Source organism: Andrographis paniculata, unplaced genomic scaffold (genome assembly GCF_009805555.1).
Source record: "Andrographis paniculata isolate CXL003 unplaced genomic scaffold, ASM980555v1 Contig57END, whole genome shotgun sequence".
NCBI lineage: Eukaryota > Viridiplantae > Streptophyta > Magnoliopsida > Lamiales > Acanthaceae > Andrographis > Andrographis paniculata.
This window is the reverse complement of record NW_026137592.1, coordinates 2,577,705-2,599,483: the sequence shown is the minus strand read 5'-3', so window position 1 is coordinate 2,599,483 and position 21,779 is coordinate 2,577,705. Positions and strand designations below refer to the sequence as shown.

Genomic DNA, 21,779 nt, shown 5'->3' with positions numbered 1-21,779 from the left:
TACATATATTAGGTATAATAATTTAAAAAAAATATTTGGAGCCGACTAATTGAATTTTATATTTAAAATTATTTAAGTAAATAAATAATATATTTTTATTATATAAATGTACATATATATATTAGTTATAATAATTTTAAAAAATATTCGGATTCGAGTCCGAGTCCGGGTTGGGGCAGGTTTTTAGTAAAACCCGTAACTCACCCCGAACTCGACCGGATTTAAAATTTTAAATCTACAATCCGCCTCGAAACATATTATTTAGACCCGAATCCGTCTCATTAAGAGCGGATCCCGGGCGGATCTGGGCTAACCCGCTCCATTTAACATCCCTAAATTGTTGGCCAACTCTTTGGCTCGCCCACCGAATTCGGCCAATCCCTTTAGCACTTAAACCCAAGCCCAATTCCTTAAGACAATTTTAATTAGATTGATTATTTAAGGAAGTTATATAGATATGTAAATTGAGGTTTGTGAGAGAGTTAGTTTCTATGGATTGAAACCTATTTGGTAAGTCATAAGTATTCGAGGCTTTGGGGGATATATTCAATTATGACTCTATAAGATTTTATTGAATTTTTAAAATACGGATATATTCAATTCAAATTTTTAAATTTTTTTGAAAGTATTTAATCCATACTTTTAAAATCAATAAGTGTTTATTTCATATTTTTACGGGTGTGTTTGTTTGGGGGTTTGAATTTTGAGTTGGGATTTGAATAGTAAAAATTTTGAATTTGAATAGTTGTATGATGTGATATAAATAGGGTTTGATGTGATGTTTTGAATGTAAAATTGATTTTTAGTATAATATAAAAAATGAAAAATAGGTGTTTGATTTGATGTTTTGGGGGGAAAAAAATTGGATGAATAGTGGAAATCCACCAAAATCCTTCAAACAAACACACCCTACAAGTATTTTAATTCAACAATTCATAAACTTTAAAAATTTACGAATTTTATTGAGATTTTGATGAAAAATTATAAAAAATTGTATTAAATAAAATATCTATTGATAAACTAAGATTGTGATGGATTTTTAAAATTATTATTATTATTAGTGATGTTATTGTTGTATACAAGTGAGAAATAATATGATAATATTTATTAATATTATTATAATTCTTAATACAAATAATAATATAAAACTAAAATATATTAGTGAATTATTAATGTTTTTTTGAAAAAAATATATTTTTATATATATTGAATGAAAATATAATACTAAAATTTTAAATTAAAAATATTAATATACAATATAATAATATTATATATATAGATGTTACAATACTTTTATATTATTATAATTATTATTTATTTTATTTTATAAAAATATAGCAAGTTAATTATAAATATATGATATTTATAAAATTATGTATTTAATATAAATTTATTTTAATAAAAAAATAATTATTCTATAATTCTAAGAAATATATATAAATCTATAAAAATTTCAATCAAATCAAATTTATAAAAATTTATCAAAATCAATTCCTAAAATTGTGATTTTCTAAATCCTTATAAAAAAATAGATCACTCCTTAGGTCGGTCTCGACTTATAAATAGGCCAGATTTCTTCCATATAATTTTACCCCACCAAATAGTAAACCTAAGTATCGTCTTTTACTGCAGCCATGCCGCCATTCAAATCCGTATCGAAAGCACTGCCTCGCATCGCGTCCCGGCCAAATTTACTCCACAACAAATCACCAGTCTCTTCCGATTACAATCTGATCAGGTCTCTGAGCAGCGTTGCTTCGAACCGAGCATTCTCTTCAGCCGGTTTCGGCGGGATTTGCAAACCGTCGGGTGCTGAATTCGCGGCGAGGGGTGGTTACGCAGTTTTTCAAAGAAGAGGTATATTTGGATTCGGCGGTGACGGAGACTTGAATACGTTATCAAGAAAACATGAAGAGAGACAAGTCGTCGGGTATGTTTGCCTTTGATTACGCCATTGTTGCCTTTTTTGGCTCTTGCTTTAGTAGTGATTGGTTACTTCCGAAGCTATATTCAATATTCGGTGAAATTAGAGAATGTTGTGTTTATGCTTCAGTGTTTATGAGTTTACGGTTGAAATTCAACCCGGTTGAGGTTCTGTAGATCATAAGGCTTAGTCACTTTGACGACCAAAGGCCCTGAAACGTGTAAGGTGGAGTGGATTATCATATTCACGACTACGAAGAACAATTCGAATTTTGGATATATTTGAGAGCTACCAAAAATTGTGAATCAAATTTCATTCGAGAAAACCTTTCTTATTAACTTGATCGGCCGTGGTTAATGCAATTTGGACGTAGGGTTAGAACTTGGAAGTATATTACTTAAGCTGATAATTACTTTTCAATTATGGTATGTTGTCGCTTGATGTTGGCAAACAGAGGCTTCAAAGTGTTTGTTAACGTTAAGCTAATTGATCCAAAAACACAAACAGTATTTATTTGTTCAAACTTCAATCAAACATGGAAATTTGATTTCTAGTTCATATGCAATGCCTTCTGATTTATCTTTGGATACTTAGGTATTCACCCAAGCAGGTGTTTGATGTGGTTGCTGCTGTAGACCTGTATGAAGATTTCCTTCCATGGTGTCAGCGCTCAGAAATAATTCGCCGCCATCCTGATGGAAATTTTGATGCTGAGCTACAAATTGGATACAAGTGTTTTATCGAAAGCTACATGTCTCAAGTTCACCTTGACAAGCCTAACTCTATCAAGGTGAATATTTACATTGTTGAGATTGCCTGAGTTGGTTTTCGATTAGTTACCTTATACAAGTTATTGATTGTTGTCATCCCTTGCGGAATATTGCAGACAACTTCGTCTAAGAATAGCCTTTTTAGGCATTTGAACAATGTCTGGGAGTTTCATCCCGGCCCTGTTCCAGGGAGCTGTGAGATCCACTTCTTGGTGGATTTTAAGTTGCGGTCGCCACTATATTGTCAGGTGAATTTCTTCACAGTTTTAGGTTCTACGAATCTTGGAAATAGTTCAGTGCAGCAAGATTTATGAATCTTTGATAATCCTAGAAAGTATAGGAAAGAATTTCAATTTCATTTTGGTAAAGTCTAATCTTTTTATTGAAGTATGATTTTAGTTATTACATTCTTTCTCTGCTGGCTGGCCCTTTGTGGTAATCTTAACTTTCCATTTAGAACTAGGAACCTCATACATCGAAATTATGTAGGAATCAAATTCTAAAACTAGAACAGAAATCTTGTGTATAAGTTTATGTTAGAGGTATTTTAGATATTCATTTTTAAATTTAAATTCGGTCTTATCCATATATTAGGTTATTGCATATAAACATGGTGTGCTTATTTTGATGATCAGTATACCGTCAGTTTCGACTAACTTGTGGCGATTCAAAGAAAGAATAATCGATGTGTGTTGTGCATATGCAGATTGTAAATGTGTCGTTGAAGGAGGTTGTGTCCCGGCTGGTGAGGTCATTCGAGGACCGATGTCGACAAATCTACGGACCCGGTGTGCCGGTTCATAAGAAAAAGTACGGACAGCAGTGAATGTAAGAATTTACACACCATGCATTGATGGTATTTTTGAATGGAGCCTTTCCTACACAGGAAGGATGCTCCAATATTTTTTGATTTTTTTTTTTTTCAGTTAGTAGGAGAGATTAGTAGCTTTTAGCCATTTTTTGGACACAAAAATCTCTTTTTGCATTTAAGATTCATTCTTTTAAACGTGTGTGTATATATAATGGGACTTATTAGTCTATCATTATCATTACCATGTGCTCTGATTTATATATTATACTCCTTTAGTTATATTTAGCCTATTTAGACTTCAAATGAATATTTTATTAAAAATGTAAAAATAAATAAAAAATATTAATTAGAATTATTTTTAAAAATTTAATTAATAATTAAAAATATAATAATAATAAAAAATGTACACTAATAAAGTTAGTGATATATTGAAGTCTTGAAGTAAAGAGTATAATTAATATTGTCTCCGTCTTAGTAAGAGTATTTGTAACCTAGGTATAAGTAGTACAATTGAAAATTGATACCGGAATAAAATGAATACACGTTAGGGAGTATAAATTTTTTTATTACACCCAAAATGGCAGTGCACTATCTTATTAGCAATTAATTTACACATAATTTTATTTTTATATTAAATATTTTTTTAGTTAATAGCACATTTTTATATTTTTATTTTTATTTTAGAAAAATAATCATTTATTAATATGAAAAATATCTACATAAATATTCAAACTTTTTTCACATTTATTATTTTTTTATTATACTTAAAAAAAAAAAAAAAACATCACATAAAAATATTTACGAGTATTTTCTCAAATCCACTGCAAACTGCACCAAGCCAAAAATAACAGACTATCTTAGAAGATGTGTTTTATTAGAGGTTAATCAAACAACAATGGCTGCTCACACGATTTATGCGGACCGCACAGTTTTTACTTAATTTCAACTGTAAGAATGGATCGTCTCTTGCCATTGGGCAGACGTGTTCTCACACCCACCACACACACACATTTGCCCATTCATTAATGATTTTTGTGATGGGTTTACTTTACTGTTCTGAGTACGAGAGGACCACTTGCCATTGGGGACAAATCAGGAAGAAAGGGCGGCATATCTGCTACTCTGCTCGGGCGTTTCTCTCGATTCGATTCTAGGTGTGATTCTACTACTACTTCTCTCTCGTTACATATTCCTTAAAAAAAAAAAAGTGAGTCTCTGTTGTTGCTATATTTGAGGGACTCCGAATTTGATGATTCTAGCTTTAGTCGAATTCCCTGTTTATTGTGCTCCATATGATATCTAAATCAATTTGGGGATTAGGTTAAATTTGATCGAAAAGAAAAGGGGTGAGTAGCTGTGATTACTGCCCAATGTAGATCAAAAATATTTATGTTACAGGCATGCTATCAAATCTAAATACCTTTGGCTAATTATGTTCAACATGGGCACTCTAACAGCCATTCATCAAGGTCGTCGAGTCAAATTCTAGTTTCACGGTTAGCACGAAGGTTTGGTAAGGGAGTGACTAATTGCCCAACATGGATAAAAAATGCTTATGTTACAGGCATGATGTAATGGTGATTCAAATCTAAATAGCTTGTTTGGCTAATTATGTTCAACATTGTCACTCTAACAGCCATTCATATGTGTCAAATTCTAGTTTCAATGCTAGCAGGAAGGTGCTGTTCATATTGTAAGATTCTTATAGCATCTTAAGATTTTTAAGATGCAACTATAAAGTCATTTGGAATATAACAAAGTCATCATTGTCTATAGGATGCCTTGTGTCTGTCATTACATTCCATTGAATTTATTATGATTCTACAATTCGATTTTCATGTGAATAAGTGTTAATAGCATTGTTCATTCCCTTATACTCCCTCTGTCCATTAAAATGAGCACAATTTAGTCTGACACGGATATTAAGAAAAATAAATATTTTATTGAAAAAGTGACATATAGTTGGAGTATTTTGGAAATTTAGTTAGAAATTAAAGTAAATAAAGAGAGAATGTAATAAATTTAGTGATATTTGTTGTAAACAAGTGTTGAATAGAGGGTAATAATTAAATGTTATTTGTTGACTTTGCCAAAATTAGTAATAAGATAAATTTAGCGGACAAACTAAATAAGAGATATCTTGCTCGGTGTGGTTATTTATCAGCTGTGTGCAGGATAAGGGATTTTTCTTGAAGTACTGGGCATTTCTCTATTATCGTCTTCTGGGATTATTTGTCAGAGGCTTGGAGTGATCTATTATTTTCCATTTTCTTCTGGATGAGTTTGATGTTGTTGTCTTCTTTACTTTATCATGCAACAACACCGTATTCTTCATCAGCCAGCGGCTTTAAATTTCACGACAGTAATCAACGGGGTCGTGCATTTTTGGAATCCTATGGTATTTGGTAATATCTCTTCGAGTCAAAGTAGTATCATAAACCCGTGTTCCCTGAAGACTGTGAGGAAGAAGACTTTGATTATAAACCCCTCTAGAAATATCAAATGTTTTGCCAAACAAAATCTTGAAGAGGTATCTGATGACAACGATGACGAGCTTTGTCCTGTTGAGTGTGTACGAGAGTTTAAGACGGATGAGGAGTTTTTGAGGATTCTTGAAAAGGCCAAAGAAACAAATGCATTAGTTGTTGTAGATTTCTACCGAACTTCTTGTGGAAGCTGCAAATACATCGAACAGGGCTTTGCTAAACTTTGCAAGGGATCCGGGGATGATGAAGCTGCAGTTATTTTCTTGAAACACAACGTGAGCGTAACTGCAATCGATTTTGTATTTCTATACTCTCTATTGAAACCGGCTCACATGCATGTGCTGGTTATTTTTGTTAATTCGTCTTATGCTAATATTCTGAGCTACTTCAGGTACTCGATGAATATGATGAACAGTCTGAGGTTGCCGACCGACTTCGCATCAGGGTAAACTGCGATACTTAACTTTGTCTGAATTTCATCTATTATCATTTATCCGGTTTTCTGCAACCTCTAGAGAAAATGTGGTACACGTGACTTTAATCAAGCAAATTCGAAATTAAAATTTTGCAAAATTGCTTATGTCTCACCTATGATTTGGAAAGTCTACACCATTTCCCTGTAGTTTAGAAACTTCGCAATATTCTCTGGTGTTTTAAAAATCATTGTACAGAATCCCCAAACTATGATTCTCAAACAACAATAGCCTCCACCAATCTATTAAGTTTAGATGTTTGGGGATTTTGGGTAATGTTTCTTAAACACATGAGCGAATATTGCGCAATTTTTAAATGATAAGGAGAATGTTGCAAAATTTCTAAAAATTATGAGCAATTTTGTTTTGAAATTTTAAGTAGAGCTGCTAATTGAACCGAACCCTAGGAATGTTCTCAGTTCATTTCAATTCATTCCTGTTCATGATTATAGAGCTTGGTTGAAAATAGTAAACATGCTGAATTCGAACTAAGTTTTGGTTTGCCGAATAATGAAATGAGAATGAATATGGAGAAATTGTCAAATGAATTGTAGATATATTGCAAAACATTTATCCCTCAACATGAATTGATTTTGGCCTTTGAAAAAAATATATAGAACAAACATGAACTCGATTGGTTTAACCATTCAATCCCAACATCGGTTTTTAACTATAGATTAGTGTAGCTCATTCATTATCGAACGGGGATTAGATGGTATAAACTCGTTCAGTTTGCACATATCTACTTCGATTCCATGAAAATTAATAGGTATATGCTTCGTCATTTTGAAGACTCGGCATTAGAATTGTTTTGGTTAATCACAGAGCGTCCCGCTCTTCCATTTCTACAAAAATGGGGTGATGTTGGAGGCATTTCCGACGAGGGATAAAGAACGGATACTTGAAGCCATCCTCAAGTACACATCTCCGGCTTTCTCGAGAGGATGAGTCGATGTTGCAAGGCTAGTAGTTTCTGCTATGTATATATATATATATATATATGGATATATATGTGTGATTCTTTATGATGATTTTATCAGTACTGGTTGTGAATTGTGATGGTATTATGCAACTATTGGCAGCTCGACGTTGTCGACGAAGAATCGAGTTCGAGTTCGGGTCGAATCGGAGTATATATACACGCAGGATTGGTAAAAAGATACGTATGAATGAATGAACCATTGTGACTTGTGAGATTAACCTGTGATCCAATGACATAGTTCATTGGATATGATAATTTTAATGAAAAATACTATTATGTCCCATAACAAATTATTTATTTTTTAATTTTAATTCATCCTATAACATAATATTCATTTTATTTTTAGTAACAGTATATTATCTATGTAACATTACGAATATTATTTCAATTAAAAATATATTACATAACTAGCAAAGAAAGTATTCTAATATAATACTCTACTAACATGCAGTTTTGGGTTTCTTCGTCCAAATAAAAATTATAGCCAATACTTTTTAATTAATATTTATAAAGCAAAAATATACTCTTTCAATCTTAATTTAAAATATTTTTTATTATTTTTGTTTGTTTACTTGAATATCATTTTTTTTATTATTTCAAAAGTAATCACATATTAATATAAAAATATTTTTATTTTTTATATACATTATAAATATATTATTACACATATACATAAAACATAAAAAATATCAAAATTATCTTACAAATATTAATATAAGATAATTTAATATATAATTATTGTCTTTTTATCATTTTTGCATATCTATGGTTAAAAATATTTTGATTAAAATGTGTACTTGTTTAGTATTTTAGTTTAAAGTATTATTTATATAAAATATGAGATACCTAGTTAATATAAAATATATATATATATATATTTTAAATAAAATATTAATTTTTTGTAAGAGGTAGTCTCCGTCTCACAAACTGTGTCTTCGTATTTTAGGAGGAGTGTAATTAGTAGATAATTAAGAATGTATTAATGAAAATAATTATTCTATAATATAAATAATTATAAACTAAAATTAAGATAACTAATTAGTTTAATTAAAATTTAAAAAAAAATTAAAAAGTTTAAAATGAGATTAAAAGTGTGTAATCATTTTCCAAAAAAGAAAAATGATATAATATGTGGGAGGACAGAAACGGCAACGTGGACATGGTATCTGGAACGGATAGAATAATATATATGGTTTCATATCTTTAGATGAATTGATGATACAAACAATTTGTCTAATATATAAAATATTTTATTTTTAAATTGAATATTTAATTTTTTAATTGAATATATTATTTAGATTTTTTTTTTTACTTTTATAAAAAATATTTTATGTTCTTTATTATTATTTTTGGAAATTGTAATTAAAAAATAATGTTAAAAAAACATAACTATTATGTATATTGAAACCTGTATTAGTAAAAATATGTTTGGATGAATAAAGTTTCAGTTTTAATTATAATTTTAAAAATAAACAAACCTAAAAAAAAGTCGTCACAGCCAAACAATCCCCATCCAAATTTCATAATAAAAAACAAAATACATTTAGAATGTGTTTGTTTCGGGGGTTTGGATTTTGAGTTGAGATTTGAATAATAAAAATTTTTAAATTTGAATAATTGTATGATGCGATATAAATAGGTATTGATGTAATATTTTGAATGTAAAATTGATTTTTAGTACTTCATGCGTCCAACTGCAAAATATACATATTTCTCTTTTGGAACGTCCAATTACAAAGTAATCATTTCATTAAATATTTCACTTTTTTTCCATAAATACCCTTACTTTATATCACATCATTACTTTTATACCAAAAAGCAAGGACAAAAATATCATTACACTACTTTTAACTACCCACTATAATTAAAATATTATTATTTCTTGAACACCGCGTCAAAAATAAACGTTTATTTTGTGTGTGGACGAATAGAGTATAAAAAATAAAAAATAGAAGTCTGATTTGATATTTTAAATAAAATAAAATAAAATAAATAATATATTTATATTTTTCGAACAAACACACCCAAAATAAGTGATAAGCTACAATGCTACTAGAAGTGTCATGTACCAATTATGAGTGGATTGCATAATCACTAATAAATAACTTGAAATAAATAAATAAGGATTTTATCATAACTTTTGCTTAGGTAGCTTTTAGAAAGGCCGTTAGGACATAAATTTGATGGCCCATTTTACTAAAGAAGGATAAGACCGTGAAATTGACTATAAAATCATTTTTTTAAGATTTTATTTTTTTTATTTTTTTTTTTAATAAAGTGGGAGTTTTGTTAATGTTTCAAATATAGTCGGTGTTATGCTCCAAATACTTTTGAATCTTAAATTTTTATTTTAAAATATATGTGAAATCCACTTATAATACTTTATTTTTATCTAATTTTTCTATTGAATATTGTGTATATTCAAAACTTCTTAAATCATTATACTAAAATTGATTTATATTACTTCTCATAGTAAATATTTATTTGCTTTTTGCACGTAATTTTAAAAATATTAATATTATATTAAAATATAGTAGAAATAAAATAGAAATGAGTAAAATAACATTATTAGTACGTGTGATATAAAGGTAATGACATTTGTGTAATATGATGTAAATTGTAAGAGTATTTGTAATGTTAGATAGATAGTACGATTATTAAAAAATAAAATGAATATTTTGTTATAAGACGAATTAAAATGAAAAAATTGGATAGTTTATTATGAGATAGAGTGAATATTTTTTTTATATAAAACCATATTTATATTGAACTTAGAGTATAGTTTTATTTACTTTTATTCTAATATATATATATACATATAAGGCTGTGCTTGTTTGAGATTTTGAATTTTAGGCTAAGATTTGAACAAATTGAAATAGTTGTATAATGTAATATAAACAAGTATTGATGTGATGTTTTAAATATAAAATTAATTTTTAGAATAATACTTTCTCCATCTGTTCCATATAATTTGTATTTATATTTTAGAATTTTTTTAAAACTTAATTAAAATATTTAGTTATTTTAATTTTAATTTATAATTATTTTTACAAATTATCGTATCTACAGTAGTAAATCTTCGACCGAACCTAATACCTGCAAGATCTGTCCGACTTTGTCACACGTCCAATCTCAACGCCACCACGCCATCCTTGGTTAAATTGGACATTTAAGATGTTGTTTTGGATAATTATGTAATATATATTTAATTAAAAATAATTAAAAATAAACCGTTACGAGAATAGTAGCTCTATTTATATGGATATTTTAAACTCGGTCACTATTATTAAAATAATGTATCATTTCAAACAGTAATAAAAACTCCAAACTGCTGTAGGTGATTGTACCCTTTACTGAGATATTTGTACTCGGAATCATGTGAACATTATCCGCATTTAGTGGAGCACCATTTCACCCGTCGCCACGTCACAGGGGCACTAAACGACAACCCAAACTCAAAATAACATCCGACCGTCCATTCTCCCAATACGTGTGCGGCCCAGATCTTCCCACTTATCATCACTCCGTTGGTCGTATGCGACACCGACCCGCCACAGTGATTGGGCCACGACTCAACCCTGTGGGCCCCACGGCCCATTATTATATTGATTTATTCTCACCATTAGGGTTTTTAATTAATTATTATTATATCATATATCGAACAGTCTCCTCCCTGTCTGAAAACTCCGATCGGTGAGACACATGTCGACGCCTGAAAGGGAAACCTAATTTTTTGTTAAATTTGTCTACCCACATTTCTGTCCTTTTTTGTTAATGGAAATTTTCGTGCGCTGCTGCAGCTCCGCGTTTCCCCCATTTTGGGAGATTTTTTGCTTTTTCAGTTATCTGTCTGTTGCTTTGGTTTTCTATAATTGTTCTTTCTCAGTCTCCACTTTTGGATATTTCGTCGATTGAAGGTTAGTAAGTTTCTTCTTTGATTTGATTTCTGTAATTATGCTTCTGTTCAATGATTTTGAAGTTATAATTCTCTTATGGCGTGTTTGTTTGACCGTACGGATGTTAAAGTGTGTGTGAAATGGGGGAAGGTAGAGAGGTGTTTTTTTGAAATTAGGGTTTATTGGAATTCGAATTGAATTGAATTTTGGTTTGATTTTAGGTTTTAGAAAGGGATAAAGAAAAGGGGGGCGGAATCGAATTATAAGAATTTACATTGGTGTTTTAGTGATATGAATTTTAAGAATTTCGGAAACGATCCACCTCCGGCGGCGCCGCCGCCGCTGGCACGGCAGTCGTCGGTGTACTCGTTAACATTCGACGAGTTCCAGAGCACGGTGGGGGCCGCCGGTAAGGATTTCGGGTCGATGAACATGGACGAGCTATTGAGAAACATATGGACGGCGGAGGAAAATCACGGCATTGGGCCGAGCGCCGCCGCCCAATACGGCGGCGGCGGTGCGTTGCAGAGACAAGGATCATTAACTCTGCCGCGAACGCTCAGCCACAAGACAGTCGACGAGGTTTGGCGCAACATGTATAAGGATGGCGGCGGCGGCGCCGCCGCCGCCTTCGGTATGCCCCACCGGCAGCCGACGTTAGGCGAAATTACAATCGAAGAGTTCTTAATGCGCGCCGGCGTCGTCCGAGAGGACGCCCACTTGCAAAATAACCTTGGATTTTTCCGGGATTCATCTAGCGGCGGCGGCGGCGCCGCCGCTCTCGGATTCGAATTCCACCACCAACCGCCGCCGCAGGCGGCGGACGGAAACCTACCATTCGGCGTAAATGGGATTAGATCCGCCGGAGCGCAAATCGACAGCCAATCCTTTCCAAAGCCTCAGCCTCAACAACAGCAACATATCCTTCCAAAACAGCCCGGCGGTGGCGGCGCCGCCGCCATGGCGTACGGGTCGGGCGGCGGAACTCAGCTGAGCAGTCCGCGGATGGTGGCGGCGAGCAATCCATTGGAGGGGGGGCTTGCGGGGGTGGTTGGTTTAGCGGCCGGGGGATCGCCGGCGGCGCTATCGTCGGAGGGATTTGGGAAGAGCAGCGGCGGCGACACGTCATCGGTGTCTCCGGTGCCGTACATGTTGAGCGGCGGTGTGCGGGGCCGGAGAAGCGCGACGATAGAGAAGGCGGTGGAGAGGAGGCAGAGGAGGATGATCAAGAATCGAGAATCGGCGGCGCGATCGAGGGCACGTAAGCAGGTCATAAAATCTGGTCCACTGGTTCGATTTTCGTAGAGGCTAGAAATAGGATATGATGAATTAAGGATGGATTCGTTGTTGCAGGCGTACACGATGGAATTGGAAGCAGAAGTTGCGAAGCTGAAGGAGGAGCAAGAAGTATTGCAGCAGAAGCAGGTAAAGAAAGCGTGATGCTGATTTGAATTATTTATTTATTTATTTACATAATGAATTATTGCAGGCAGAAATAGTGGAAATACAGAGAAAGCAGGTAATGGAGATGATGAAGCAACAGAATGCAGCAGGATGCAAGAGGAGGCAGCGCTTGAGGAGGACACAGACAGGGCCTTACTAGGTACCTACCCTAATTAGTAGGTAATGGAATTACTGAATTAATAATATTATTAATGTAAATATATATATATATAAGTCTAGCTAGTATGTGGGTTTTTTTTTTTTTTTTAATGTATTTATTTGTTTGTAGATGTTGTAAAAGTATATGCAAATGCAGCTAGAGGTGTGTGAGAGTGAATCACCCAGATGCACATGCACTACTACTTACTTTATTTAGTATGTATATTTCTATGCTTTTTTTGTCAAATTTAGTAGGATTGATTTTTATTTTTTTTTCCTTTTTTTTTCTTTGAGACAGAAGTGTTGTGTGTATTATAATAATCATTGCTTTAGTTTGTTCTTTCAACATTTTTCATTAGAATAATTTTTTATAAAATATTAAAAAAAATACAAATATACACACGTTAATATAATACTTTCTCCGTCATGCAAAAAGGTTACCGTTTATTTTTTCACGTATATTTTTTAATATTAGGGTATTTATTATGTTAGATAGATAATACAATTAATAAATAGAAAATAGTAACTTTGTTTTGGGATCGACGAAAATGAAAAATGACAAATTTTCAATGGAACGAAAGAAGTATATATATTATTCACTCATAAAAAAGTCAATTATTCGACATAAAATATTATTTTTTATATTACCAATACAATTATCTTTATCACAAAAAACAAATAACCCAACTTTCCTAGTGACGAGCATATAGCATTACAAATATGACCTAAATAAAAAAAGGTTTGTATTTGATGAATTTTTAATTTTTTTTTTTGTACATGCTAAGGACAAAATAGCCGAGCTCTTAAATAAAAGTAGTATATTCATTTAACAAAATTATCTATTTTGTGTCGAATCTTAAAAAAATTCTAACGAAACACATAGATAAAAGTAGTTTTAGTAAAAGTAAAAAGAATATTAAAAAAATCCTGACAAAACACATAGAAAAAAGAAATAATCTTCAATTTTTTTAAAATAAAATTTTTTTCTAATAAAAAATACTTATGAATTTCAAATAATATCAAAATGAATATTGCAATATGTAATCGACGTTGTTGTAATTTATTATTTTGTAAAATTTTAAAAAATATGACATCTCGAAGTCAATCTCTCTTTTGTTAAATTTTGATTCGCTAATAATCCTTAACTAAGAGAATATCATATTTTAAAATATTAGTCAATTATTATTAAATTTTAATTTATATATATTTTATAACTATTCAATTTAATTTTAATTTTAATTTTAAAATTAAATTATAAATTTTAATAATACATTTTATTTTTATTTTTATATTTTATCCTTATCAATGGGATACTTTGGGTGTGTCTTTTTACGACGGTTTTGGGAAGATTGAGTTTGAGTTAATTTGGATTTAAATTTTTTAGAAGTTTTGAGAATTCATGTTTATTTGGTGTAGTAGATTTTGTTAGGGTTTGAAAAGTTTTATTGAATAGTGATTTGATAGGTGATGATTGGAGTGATAAAATTTTTAATTTAATTAAAAATAATTTATATTAAATATAAAAGTAATAGAATATATATGAAGAGTGATTTACTTCTAAGTCTTGCTTACAGTTACATGAACAAGCGTGTGCACGGCTATGCATGAGTCTGTGGTTGTTCGGAAACTATACTAAATGCACCAGGCAGGGAAATGCAGCCACATTTGCATGACGGTGGTTGATTGTTGTTTGTTGTGTACTTTACTAAACACCAAAAGCAGCATAATAGAATCAATCAAGTACAGTCTTCCGTATAAGTGGTTGCTTCCCGTATAACTGCACGGTCGTGCTCGTTCCGTATAAGTGGTTGCTTCCCGTATAACTGCACGGCCGTGCACAGCTACCCATATCCTTTTGGCTTCCATATGAAACCCTTAGTGAAGAATGAAGGCAACGTCGGATTGGTGTGTACGCTGGTCCTATCATAGATTTATTGAAAATTGCACGAATTTAGGAAATGAACTAACCAATTAATCTCAAATTGAAATGTAGTTCTTTCCTTACCTCTTTACGTTCAACCGCCGGAAACCCTATTCCCTGTCAACGTGCATCCCTCGAAATTCTTTGCGGCAATTCTTTTCTTCACTCACTGACGAAATCGCTAAAGTCCCACGATCTTTGCTCTGCGACAAAGGGGTGAAGAAAGTTTGGGAGAAAAATAAAAAACACGAATGGAAGATAAGAAATAATTGATGGCGAAGAGGCAGAGTAACAAACAAAAGATGAATGGTGGATGAGCGAGATATACGTATAGTCAACGCCTATGAAGCTACGTTGCAGATTTTGTTCCCCTAGTATTCTACAGTAAATGAAAAGTATTCTCAAACTCAATCAGTAGCCTACACTTTCTCTCCTTCACAGTGGTTGCACCCATCTATTCAAAAAGTCATTTATCCTCACTTTTTACCCACTATCAATATAATATTAATATTCTTTAAATTCCGTACCTAACACAATAACACTTTACTTTTGGGACGGAGGGAGTAAATATTTTTTAAATAGTACAATGACAGCGGATACATTGCTTTGTGACAATATTAAAATAAAAAATAAATACATTACGGTGTGCTGGTCTGGGTTTGGATTTTGAGTTGATTTAAATATTAAAAATTTTGAATTTGAATAGTGGTATAATATGATATAAATAAGCGTTGAGGTGATATTTTGAATATAAAATTGATTTTTAGTATAATATAAAAAAAAATATTTTGACTTGATATTTTGAGAGGAAAAAAATAGGATCAATAGTAATTTAAAATTCAATCCCCGAACAAACACACCCTTAATAAAAAGATAAATATATCCGTAGAAAACATAGTAAAAAAGTTATTTGAAAAATCATAAGGAGAGAGACCGATTCAATCCAAACAGTCCAACCAAATAAACAAGCTGGCAAGCAGCCTCTAATGGCGATGTATATTTGCCAGGAATGGAATACAAGGAAAGAGGTACGTAGGTGGCTGGCGCCAGCATATTCCAAATCCCACAGCAACACCATTGTTCAATGTCGACCGCCGACTGCCAGACAGACAGACAGATTACACAGCTCCCTCCACCATTACTTTATTTATTGCGCTCGCATCCAAAGCCATCAACTTACAGGCCAGCTAGATCTGCTCCTGTTCATCTGTTTCACCACCGGCAGGTCCTGCCTCAGTCTCACACAAGCAAACAAACCGACTAACTGGCGTAAATTCGGAGAACTGGGAAGCTGCTAGGGCCTGGCCATATACTGCCGTTCGTTAATCGTTTCGAGTTCCGCTGTTTCAGCTGTCTCGCTTTTGATGCTCTGCCATTTTGAGCCTGCCGCTTTTTTATTCCAGAATCTTCAGTTATTAGTGCCTTTTTGGATTGATTGATTGATCGATTGATCGATTGAAGCAGAATGGAAGAGGATTTACCTGTGCAGCAGCTGCAGACGAATCGGTCCTTCCTTTTGGAGTCCGATGTGGTGGCAGTTTCTTCGCCGGTCACACGCCAGAAAGCGGCGGCGGCGAAGCAGTTCATTGAGAATCATTACAAAAATTACCTGCAAGGATTGAAGGATCGCAAGGAAAGGTTAACTTGATTCCTTTCATTTTGTAAATCTAACTTCACACGTTGCTTGTATTTCGTTCACTTGCAATTCTGCAGAAGCGTGACTGAATTTGGCGAGAATGATCGGCAGATTTTGTGATTTTTGAACTGTAATGTGTTCTTAAAAGAGGCTGTTGGTCGATTTCATTTTAGGCGGACGGCATTGCAGAGGAGGGCACAAGAAGCTCGAGTGTCTACTGAGGAAGAAGAGAGAATGCTGAGGAATTTGGAGAAGAGGGAAACAGAGTTCATGAGATTGCAGAGGCACAAAGTAGGGATTGATGATTTTGAGCAATTAACTGTTATTGGTAAAGGAGCTTTCGGTGAGGTATGCTGATTTTTCTCCATATCATATATTGGTTCTGCATCTGCATATTACATACATGTACATGTACATGATATCGACAAACTGGACAATCGATTAGATCGTGCAATGAACACTTTCCAAAAGTTGACACGAATTTAACTTTGAAACAATCCAACTATGGATTTAAGAATGCTAGCGAAAATCGAGTCTAAAACGGATTGTTTGATTTGTTCCTTGTTCTGTAAATGGCCAGGGATATGAAATTATAACAGGTTGATTGCCATTGGGATTAATTTGGGTTCGGATTATACGAGTGTGCACTCCGGACCTTCTAACTAGTATTATAACTCGACACTATATTCTTTGAGTCCCGAAGAAATCTTGATCACACTAAAATTAAAAACGAGGAATGCTCTTCTACTTTGTGTTAAGGAGGTTTCTGTATTGCATTAAATTGACTTATCTATGTTATTTTAGATTTAGCTATATTTGTGCCTTAACTTTGTTATCATTTTTTTCTTCAAGATGCAATTTTATGTTGTTCAATGACTAGAGATTTAACCGCTCGATGTCCCGCTCTGATTCCATGTAGATTGTTTGAGTCTGGTAAAAGTTTTAATAGATAGGGATGAGGATATGTATTGAATTGTTGTCTATATCTATAGTTTCTCTAATGGTCATAGTCGAACATGAATGACGAATTGCAACCTGATTAAATGATGCAGGTCAGGCTATGTCGTGCTAAAAGCACAGGAGAAGTATATGCTATGAAGAAGTTGAAAAAATCGGAGATGCTTAGCCGTGGTCAGGTTAGAAATACAGTAGGGATTAAATCGGAGCATATGATAGTTTTGGATATATAATTGTTGTATGTATAAGAAGTCAGTGTGAGCATGATGACACTCTCTAAAGTTGATACCTTATACAGGTTGAGCATGTTCGTTCCGAGAGAAATTTACTCGTGGAGGTCGATAGTAGGTGCATTGTGAAGCTCTTCTATTCATTCCAAGACGCCAATTACTTATATCTTATCATGGAGTATTTACCCGGTGGCGATATTATGACTTTACTGATGAGGGAAGATATCCTTTCTGAAGATACTGCTCGCTTTTACATGGCAGAGAGCATTCTAGCCATCCATTCAATTCACCAGCATAATTACATACACAGGTACAATCACATCGATCGATTTTCACTCAATACTGACACCAGCCATGAATTTTAATTTCCTCATTCTGAAGGGATATAAAACCAGATAACTTGATATTAGACAAAAATGGACATCTGAAGCTCTCTGATTTTGGCTTGTGTAAGCCACTGGAGAAGTACTCGTCAGTCCTGTTGCAAGACGATGTTTTTGTCTCTCCAGATTCAATAGATGGGGCCAATGGGAATTCCGGCACAGATACTGCTCCATGGATGATGGCAAGGGAGCAGCTCCAGCAGTGGAAACGCAATCGCCGTGTTCTTGTAAACTTTCGCCTCCTTCATTTGAAATTCTTCACTCTGTATTCTATGCTGTCGGGTAGTTTCATGCATGATCATTGATTTCGGCTCTTTTACCCTCTGGCAGGCGTATTCGACTGTAGGAACTCTTGATTATATGGCACCAGAAGTTTTACTGAAAAAGGGATATGGAATGGAATGTGACTGGTGGTCCTTGGGTGCAATAATGTACGAGATGCTCGTAGGCTACCCTCCCTTTTGTTCGGATGATCCTAGGATGACTTGCCGTAAGGTAACAGGGGCTAAATTTCGATTTTAAGCCATTTTAGAGATTGCAACCAGTTTCCTTTTTTACCCAAATTAGTTTTTCTTTCGTATTCGTGTTTTGGAGTGAGCAATTCAAGTTATCTGAAGTATCTCAATACTCTTAGCAATTGACAATTGTTTTTCATATAACTGTGGGATTGTGTTTGACATGTTCTATCAGATAATAAATTGGAAAGCATGCTTAAAGTTTCCGGAAGAACCAAAAATCTCTGATGAGGCAAGGGATCTTATTTGTTGTTTGTTATGTGATGTTGACAAAAGGTTGGGGACCAGAGGAGTGGAAGAAATAAAGGTATATATATATTAGTTCCCGATTCGAAACACTTTGGAATGAAAAATAGTGAAATATTTTTGTGTTACTTTTTGACATTTTATTTTGTACATGGTTTTCGTATATTCACTAAAGGAAGGGTGCCTCAAACCTTTTATCTTTTGTCACATTCCTAAACATCTGAGGCTGCTTTTTGTATCAGGGACATCCGTGGTTTAGCGGCGTGAAATGGGACAATCTTTATGAAATGGAAGCTGCCTACAAACCAACCGTCAATGGTGATTTGGACACGCAGAATTTTGAAAAGTTCGAGCAAGTAAGTCCTTTGCCAATACAACATTACCATTATACGAACACTTGTGAATTGCTTGATAATTTCAGTGGTTTCGAATGAGCTAATGTTTGTGCTCCTTTTTTCTGGTTTATTTCTCAGGGAGAAATTCCTCCGTCGAATTCGCCAAAAGTAGGACCTTGGAGAAAGGTAATGCTATCGACTATCACATCACAAAATTATTTATCTATATACTTATATCTAAAGGTATGTTGATTCAAGAATCCTTGCTGTTTAGCCACTGTTATAGATTTTTAATTTAATGACTTACATCATTCATCAGTCTTGAGGTGTGTTTGGTTTGTATTTTATAGGTTTTGTTTTTCACTTTTTTAGGTGAAATAGTGGTTGGATATGATGTTTTCATATAGAAAATGTATATGTATATATATATATATATTTTTTAGAAAAAAGAACTCGAAAAGAATAGAGCTTCAACCTTTGGTGGCGAACTACTAGTCGTAATTTTAGTACTCTTATGTTGTTGTATTGTTTGATGAAACTTGGGTTTGACTCGGTGTTTCCTCATCTAAACGAACAGATGTTGACATCGAAAGATGCCAATTTCATCGGATACACTTTCAAGAAATCGGATCTCCTTAAATCAGCTAAAACGGCAGGTATGTTCAACAACACTGCTTGAGATTAGTTGTATCAACAAGAAAATCACTTGGATTATGAGCCAACAAAACTATCTCTACCTCGGTTGCCTGTGGCATTATTGAATGTCGGCTTATTTCATTTCTTGACAATGCAGGAATCGACGTGGGTTCAAATGCATCCTATAAACCTCCGTCATTAACGTCATTGTTCGGTATGCTTTCTTGCTATAAAAAGCTAATACTAATAATAATAATATGTAGTTATAAACGATACAAAATTTCTTCATTATATGTATAATTCAGGACAGATTAATCTTCGCGACGAAGATGCTGTAATACCAGAGGATGATCAGAAGCCAAAAATATGAAGTCTTGATCGATGATTCGAGTTCATCGTTTCAATCTATATTTGATCGATTCTTGTGAGAGTAAGTGTACCTTTGCTTGGCTCTAATTTTTGCCTGCTACACAATTTTGGCCATTTATTCATTGATCTTAGATTTAGAAAATAAGTGTTGGCATGGCTGCTGATGCTATACAGTACTGAATAAATTTATTGACAACACATCAGTTATTGCCAGACAACAGTAAAGTATGAATATACATCATAAAATACTCCCTCATGCAGCATTTCCTTTTTGTTGTTTGTTCTAAATTCACTGCAATATTTTCAAATTTAGAAATAATTAATAATATTTATATACATCTATTAATATACATTTCACTTTATCCCATTATTTCTCTCTCCAATCACATCACTTAATATTCAAATTATCTCGAATTACTATACTTAATACTCCCCACCTAAATTTCCGTGCCAAACACAAATATTGCACGGTGTTTGGGATGAAGGGAGTATATGTTAACAATATATGAACTGGTAATCTGAATCTGAGCTGTCGAACCGAGCCGTTGGTGAACTCTGCTCGATTTGGCTCATTTAAAGCTCATTCGCGAACGTTAACGAGCCGAATCGAACAACATAAACAGATTCGTTTGATTAACGAATGAGCCCGAACTTTATTCGCGAATGTTTGTTTAAATAATATACTTATTATAAATATTATATATACATATAAAATTATAATTTATAAATATATAAAATATTAATTTAAAATATATAAATAGAATAATTTTAAATTTTTTTTATAATATATATATAAATTTTAAAAAATAAGACAAACGAGCCTAAACAAGCCAAATACGAACACGAGCTCAAACAATAAAAATTCTTAACGAGCCGAGCTCGAACACTACGAACGAGCTCGAAAGCTTAACGAACGAACGCGAGCCTTATTCGCAAATGTTAACGACCACTTAAAATTTGACTCGACTCGACTCAGATCGTTAACCGCTCTAGTAGTTGATAGTTAGAAATCGCATGCGTTTTATATTCATATCATATGCAATTGGGTGATTTTGATTGAATTCTACCTAATTTATATGCGAATTGTTTATTTGCAGTGTGCACAGGACAAATATTAAATTTGGCATAATTGGCAAAAAAATAAAATAAAATAAAATTAATTAAAGACTCAAAAGCCCATCTACAAAATAATTAGGGCAAACATTAAATAAAAGGAGGGATCACACGTTTCAAAGGAGGACGGCTAGGGCAGAAACACACAGGAGCAGAAGACTGACAGATTCATAGATCGCGAGCAAATCGACAGAGAAGATTTCCCCCTCCCACTATCACTTCATCTTTCTCTTTTGTTCTTTATTATTTAATTATGAAGTAGATACTTTTCTGGTTTGAGGGGTGATAATGTTTTGGTTCTTTTGTTTTGAAGATTCTTGATTTTCTTTATAAAAGTTCTTTTTGATTATCAATATTTGTCTAATTCTGATAATAGCGTTTATTATTGTTAGATTGATTGAATATTTTGGTACCGATATTTAAATTAGTCTGATAATCTAAAGTCAATTCAAGTAGGATATCCGTAATTGTATTCGCACTTGAATAGGTGACAA

General features: G+C 33.1%; 4 protein-coding genes across 6 annotated transcripts; all 4 read left to right on the top strand.

Moving 5' to 3' along the window:
• Positions 1-1,595: 1,595 nt before the first annotated feature.
• Positions 1,596-4,659, top strand: LOC127257356 (uncharacterized). 2 transcript variants are annotated; one of them, XM_051283740.1, is made up of 5 exons: positions 1,596-1,930; positions 2,519-2,714; positions 2,811-2,942; positions 3,401-3,522; positions 4,567-4,659. In XM_051283740.1, the coding sequence occupies exons 1-4, from the start codon at positions 1,635-1,637 to the stop codon at positions 3,518-3,520; spliced, it is 744 nt and encodes a 247-aa protein (XP_051139697.1). In that variant the 5' UTR covers positions 1,596-1,634; the 3' UTR covers positions 3,521-3,522; positions 4,567-4,659. The 2 variants fall into 2 exon arrangements, with proteins under 2 accessions (XP_051139697.1, XP_051139696.1); XM_051283739.1 differs by lacking the exon at positions 4,567-4,659 and having other exon boundaries at positions 3,401-4,169.
• A 1,157-nt stretch (positions 4,660-5,816) lies between these two features.
• Positions 5,817-7,658, top strand: LOC127257357 (thioredoxin-like 4, chloroplastic). The gene is made up of 4 exons (XM_051283741.1): positions 5,817-6,266; positions 6,383-6,436; positions 7,290-7,426; positions 7,547-7,658. Exons 1-3 carry the CDS (start codon positions 5,817-5,819, stop codon positions 7,410-7,412), a joined length of 627 nt encoding a protein of 208 aa, XP_051139698.1. The 3' UTR covers positions 7,413-7,426; positions 7,547-7,658.
• Positions 7,659-11,103: 3,445 nt separating this feature from the next.
• On the top strand, positions 11,104-13,211 carry LOC127257524 (bZIP transcription factor 23-like). Its single transcript, XM_051283985.1, has 5 exons — positions 11,104-11,363; positions 11,564-12,611; positions 12,696-12,767; positions 12,832-12,965; positions 13,075-13,211. The coding sequence occupies exons 2-4, from the start codon at positions 11,634-11,636 to the stop codon at positions 12,943-12,945; spliced, it is 1,164 nt and encodes a 387-aa protein (XP_051139942.1). The 5' UTR covers positions 11,104-11,363; positions 11,564-11,633; the 3' UTR covers positions 12,946-12,965; positions 13,075-13,211.
• Positions 13,212-15,833: 2,622 nt separating this feature from the next.
• Positions 15,834-20,211, top strand: LOC127257003 (uncharacterized). 2 transcript variants are annotated; one of them, XM_051283257.1, is made up of 12 exons: positions 15,834-16,503; positions 16,675-16,849; positions 17,554-17,637; positions 17,757-17,998; positions 18,070-18,298; positions 18,402-18,566; positions 18,762-18,893; positions 19,075-19,188; positions 19,306-19,353; positions 19,745-19,823; positions 19,961-20,017; positions 20,114-20,211. In XM_051283257.1, exons 1-12 carry the CDS (start codon positions 16,331-16,333, stop codon positions 20,116-20,118), a joined length of 1,503 nt encoding a protein of 500 aa, XP_051139214.1. In that variant the 5' UTR covers positions 15,834-16,330; the 3' UTR covers positions 20,119-20,211. The 2 variants fall into 2 exon arrangements, with proteins under 2 accessions (XP_051139214.1, XP_051139213.1); XM_051283256.1 differs by having other exon boundaries at positions 20,109-20,211.
• The last annotated feature ends 1,568 nt before the right edge of the window (positions 20,212-21,779 follow it).

Coding starts and splice junctions, on each gene's coding strand:
- LOC127257356 (XM_051283740.1), top strand. CDS start 1,635: ATGCCGCCATTCAAATCCGTATCGAAAGCACTGCCTCGCATCGCGTCC. Junction 1,931..2,518: donor GAAGAGAGACAAGTCGTCGG/GTATGTTTGCCT, acceptor TTGGATACTTAG/GTATTCACCCAAGCAGGTGT. Junction 2,943..3,400: donor GGTCGCCACTATATTGTCAG/GTGAATTTCTTC, acceptor GTGCATATGCAG/ATTGTAAATGTGTCGTTGAA.
- LOC127257357 (XM_051283741.1), top strand. CDS start 5,817: ATGCAACAACACCGTATTCTTCATCAGCCAGCGGCTTTAAATTTCACG. Junction 6,267..6,382: donor TTATTTTCTTGAAACACAAC/GTGAGCGTAACT, acceptor GAGCTACTTCAG/GTACTCGATGAATATGATGA. Junction 6,437..7,289: donor CCGACCGACTTCGCATCAGG/GTAAACTGCGAT, acceptor GGTTAATCACAG/AGCGTCCCGCTCTTCCATTT.
- LOC127257003 (XM_051283256.1), top strand. CDS start 16,331: ATGGAAGAGGATTTACCTGTGCAGCAGCTGCAGACGAATCGGTCCTTC. Junction 16,850..17,553: donor GTAAAGGAGCTTTCGGTGAG/GTATGCTGATTT, acceptor TAAATGATGCAG/GTCAGGCTATGTCGTGCTAA. Junction 19,824..19,960: donor TAAATCAGCTAAAACGGCAG/GTATGTTCAACA, acceptor TTGACAATGCAG/GAATCGACGTGGGTTCAAAT.
- LOC127257524 (XM_051283985.1), top strand. CDS start 11,634: ATGAATTTTAAGAATTTCGGAAACGATCCACCTCCGGCGGCGCCGCCG. Junction 12,612..12,695: donor GATCGAGGGCACGTAAGCAG/GTCATAAAATCT, acceptor TCGTTGTTGCAG/GCGTACACGATGGAATTGGA. Junction 12,768..12,831: donor AAGTATTGCAGCAGAAGCAG/GTAAAGAAAGCG, acceptor GAATTATTGCAG/GCAGAAATAGTGGAAATACA.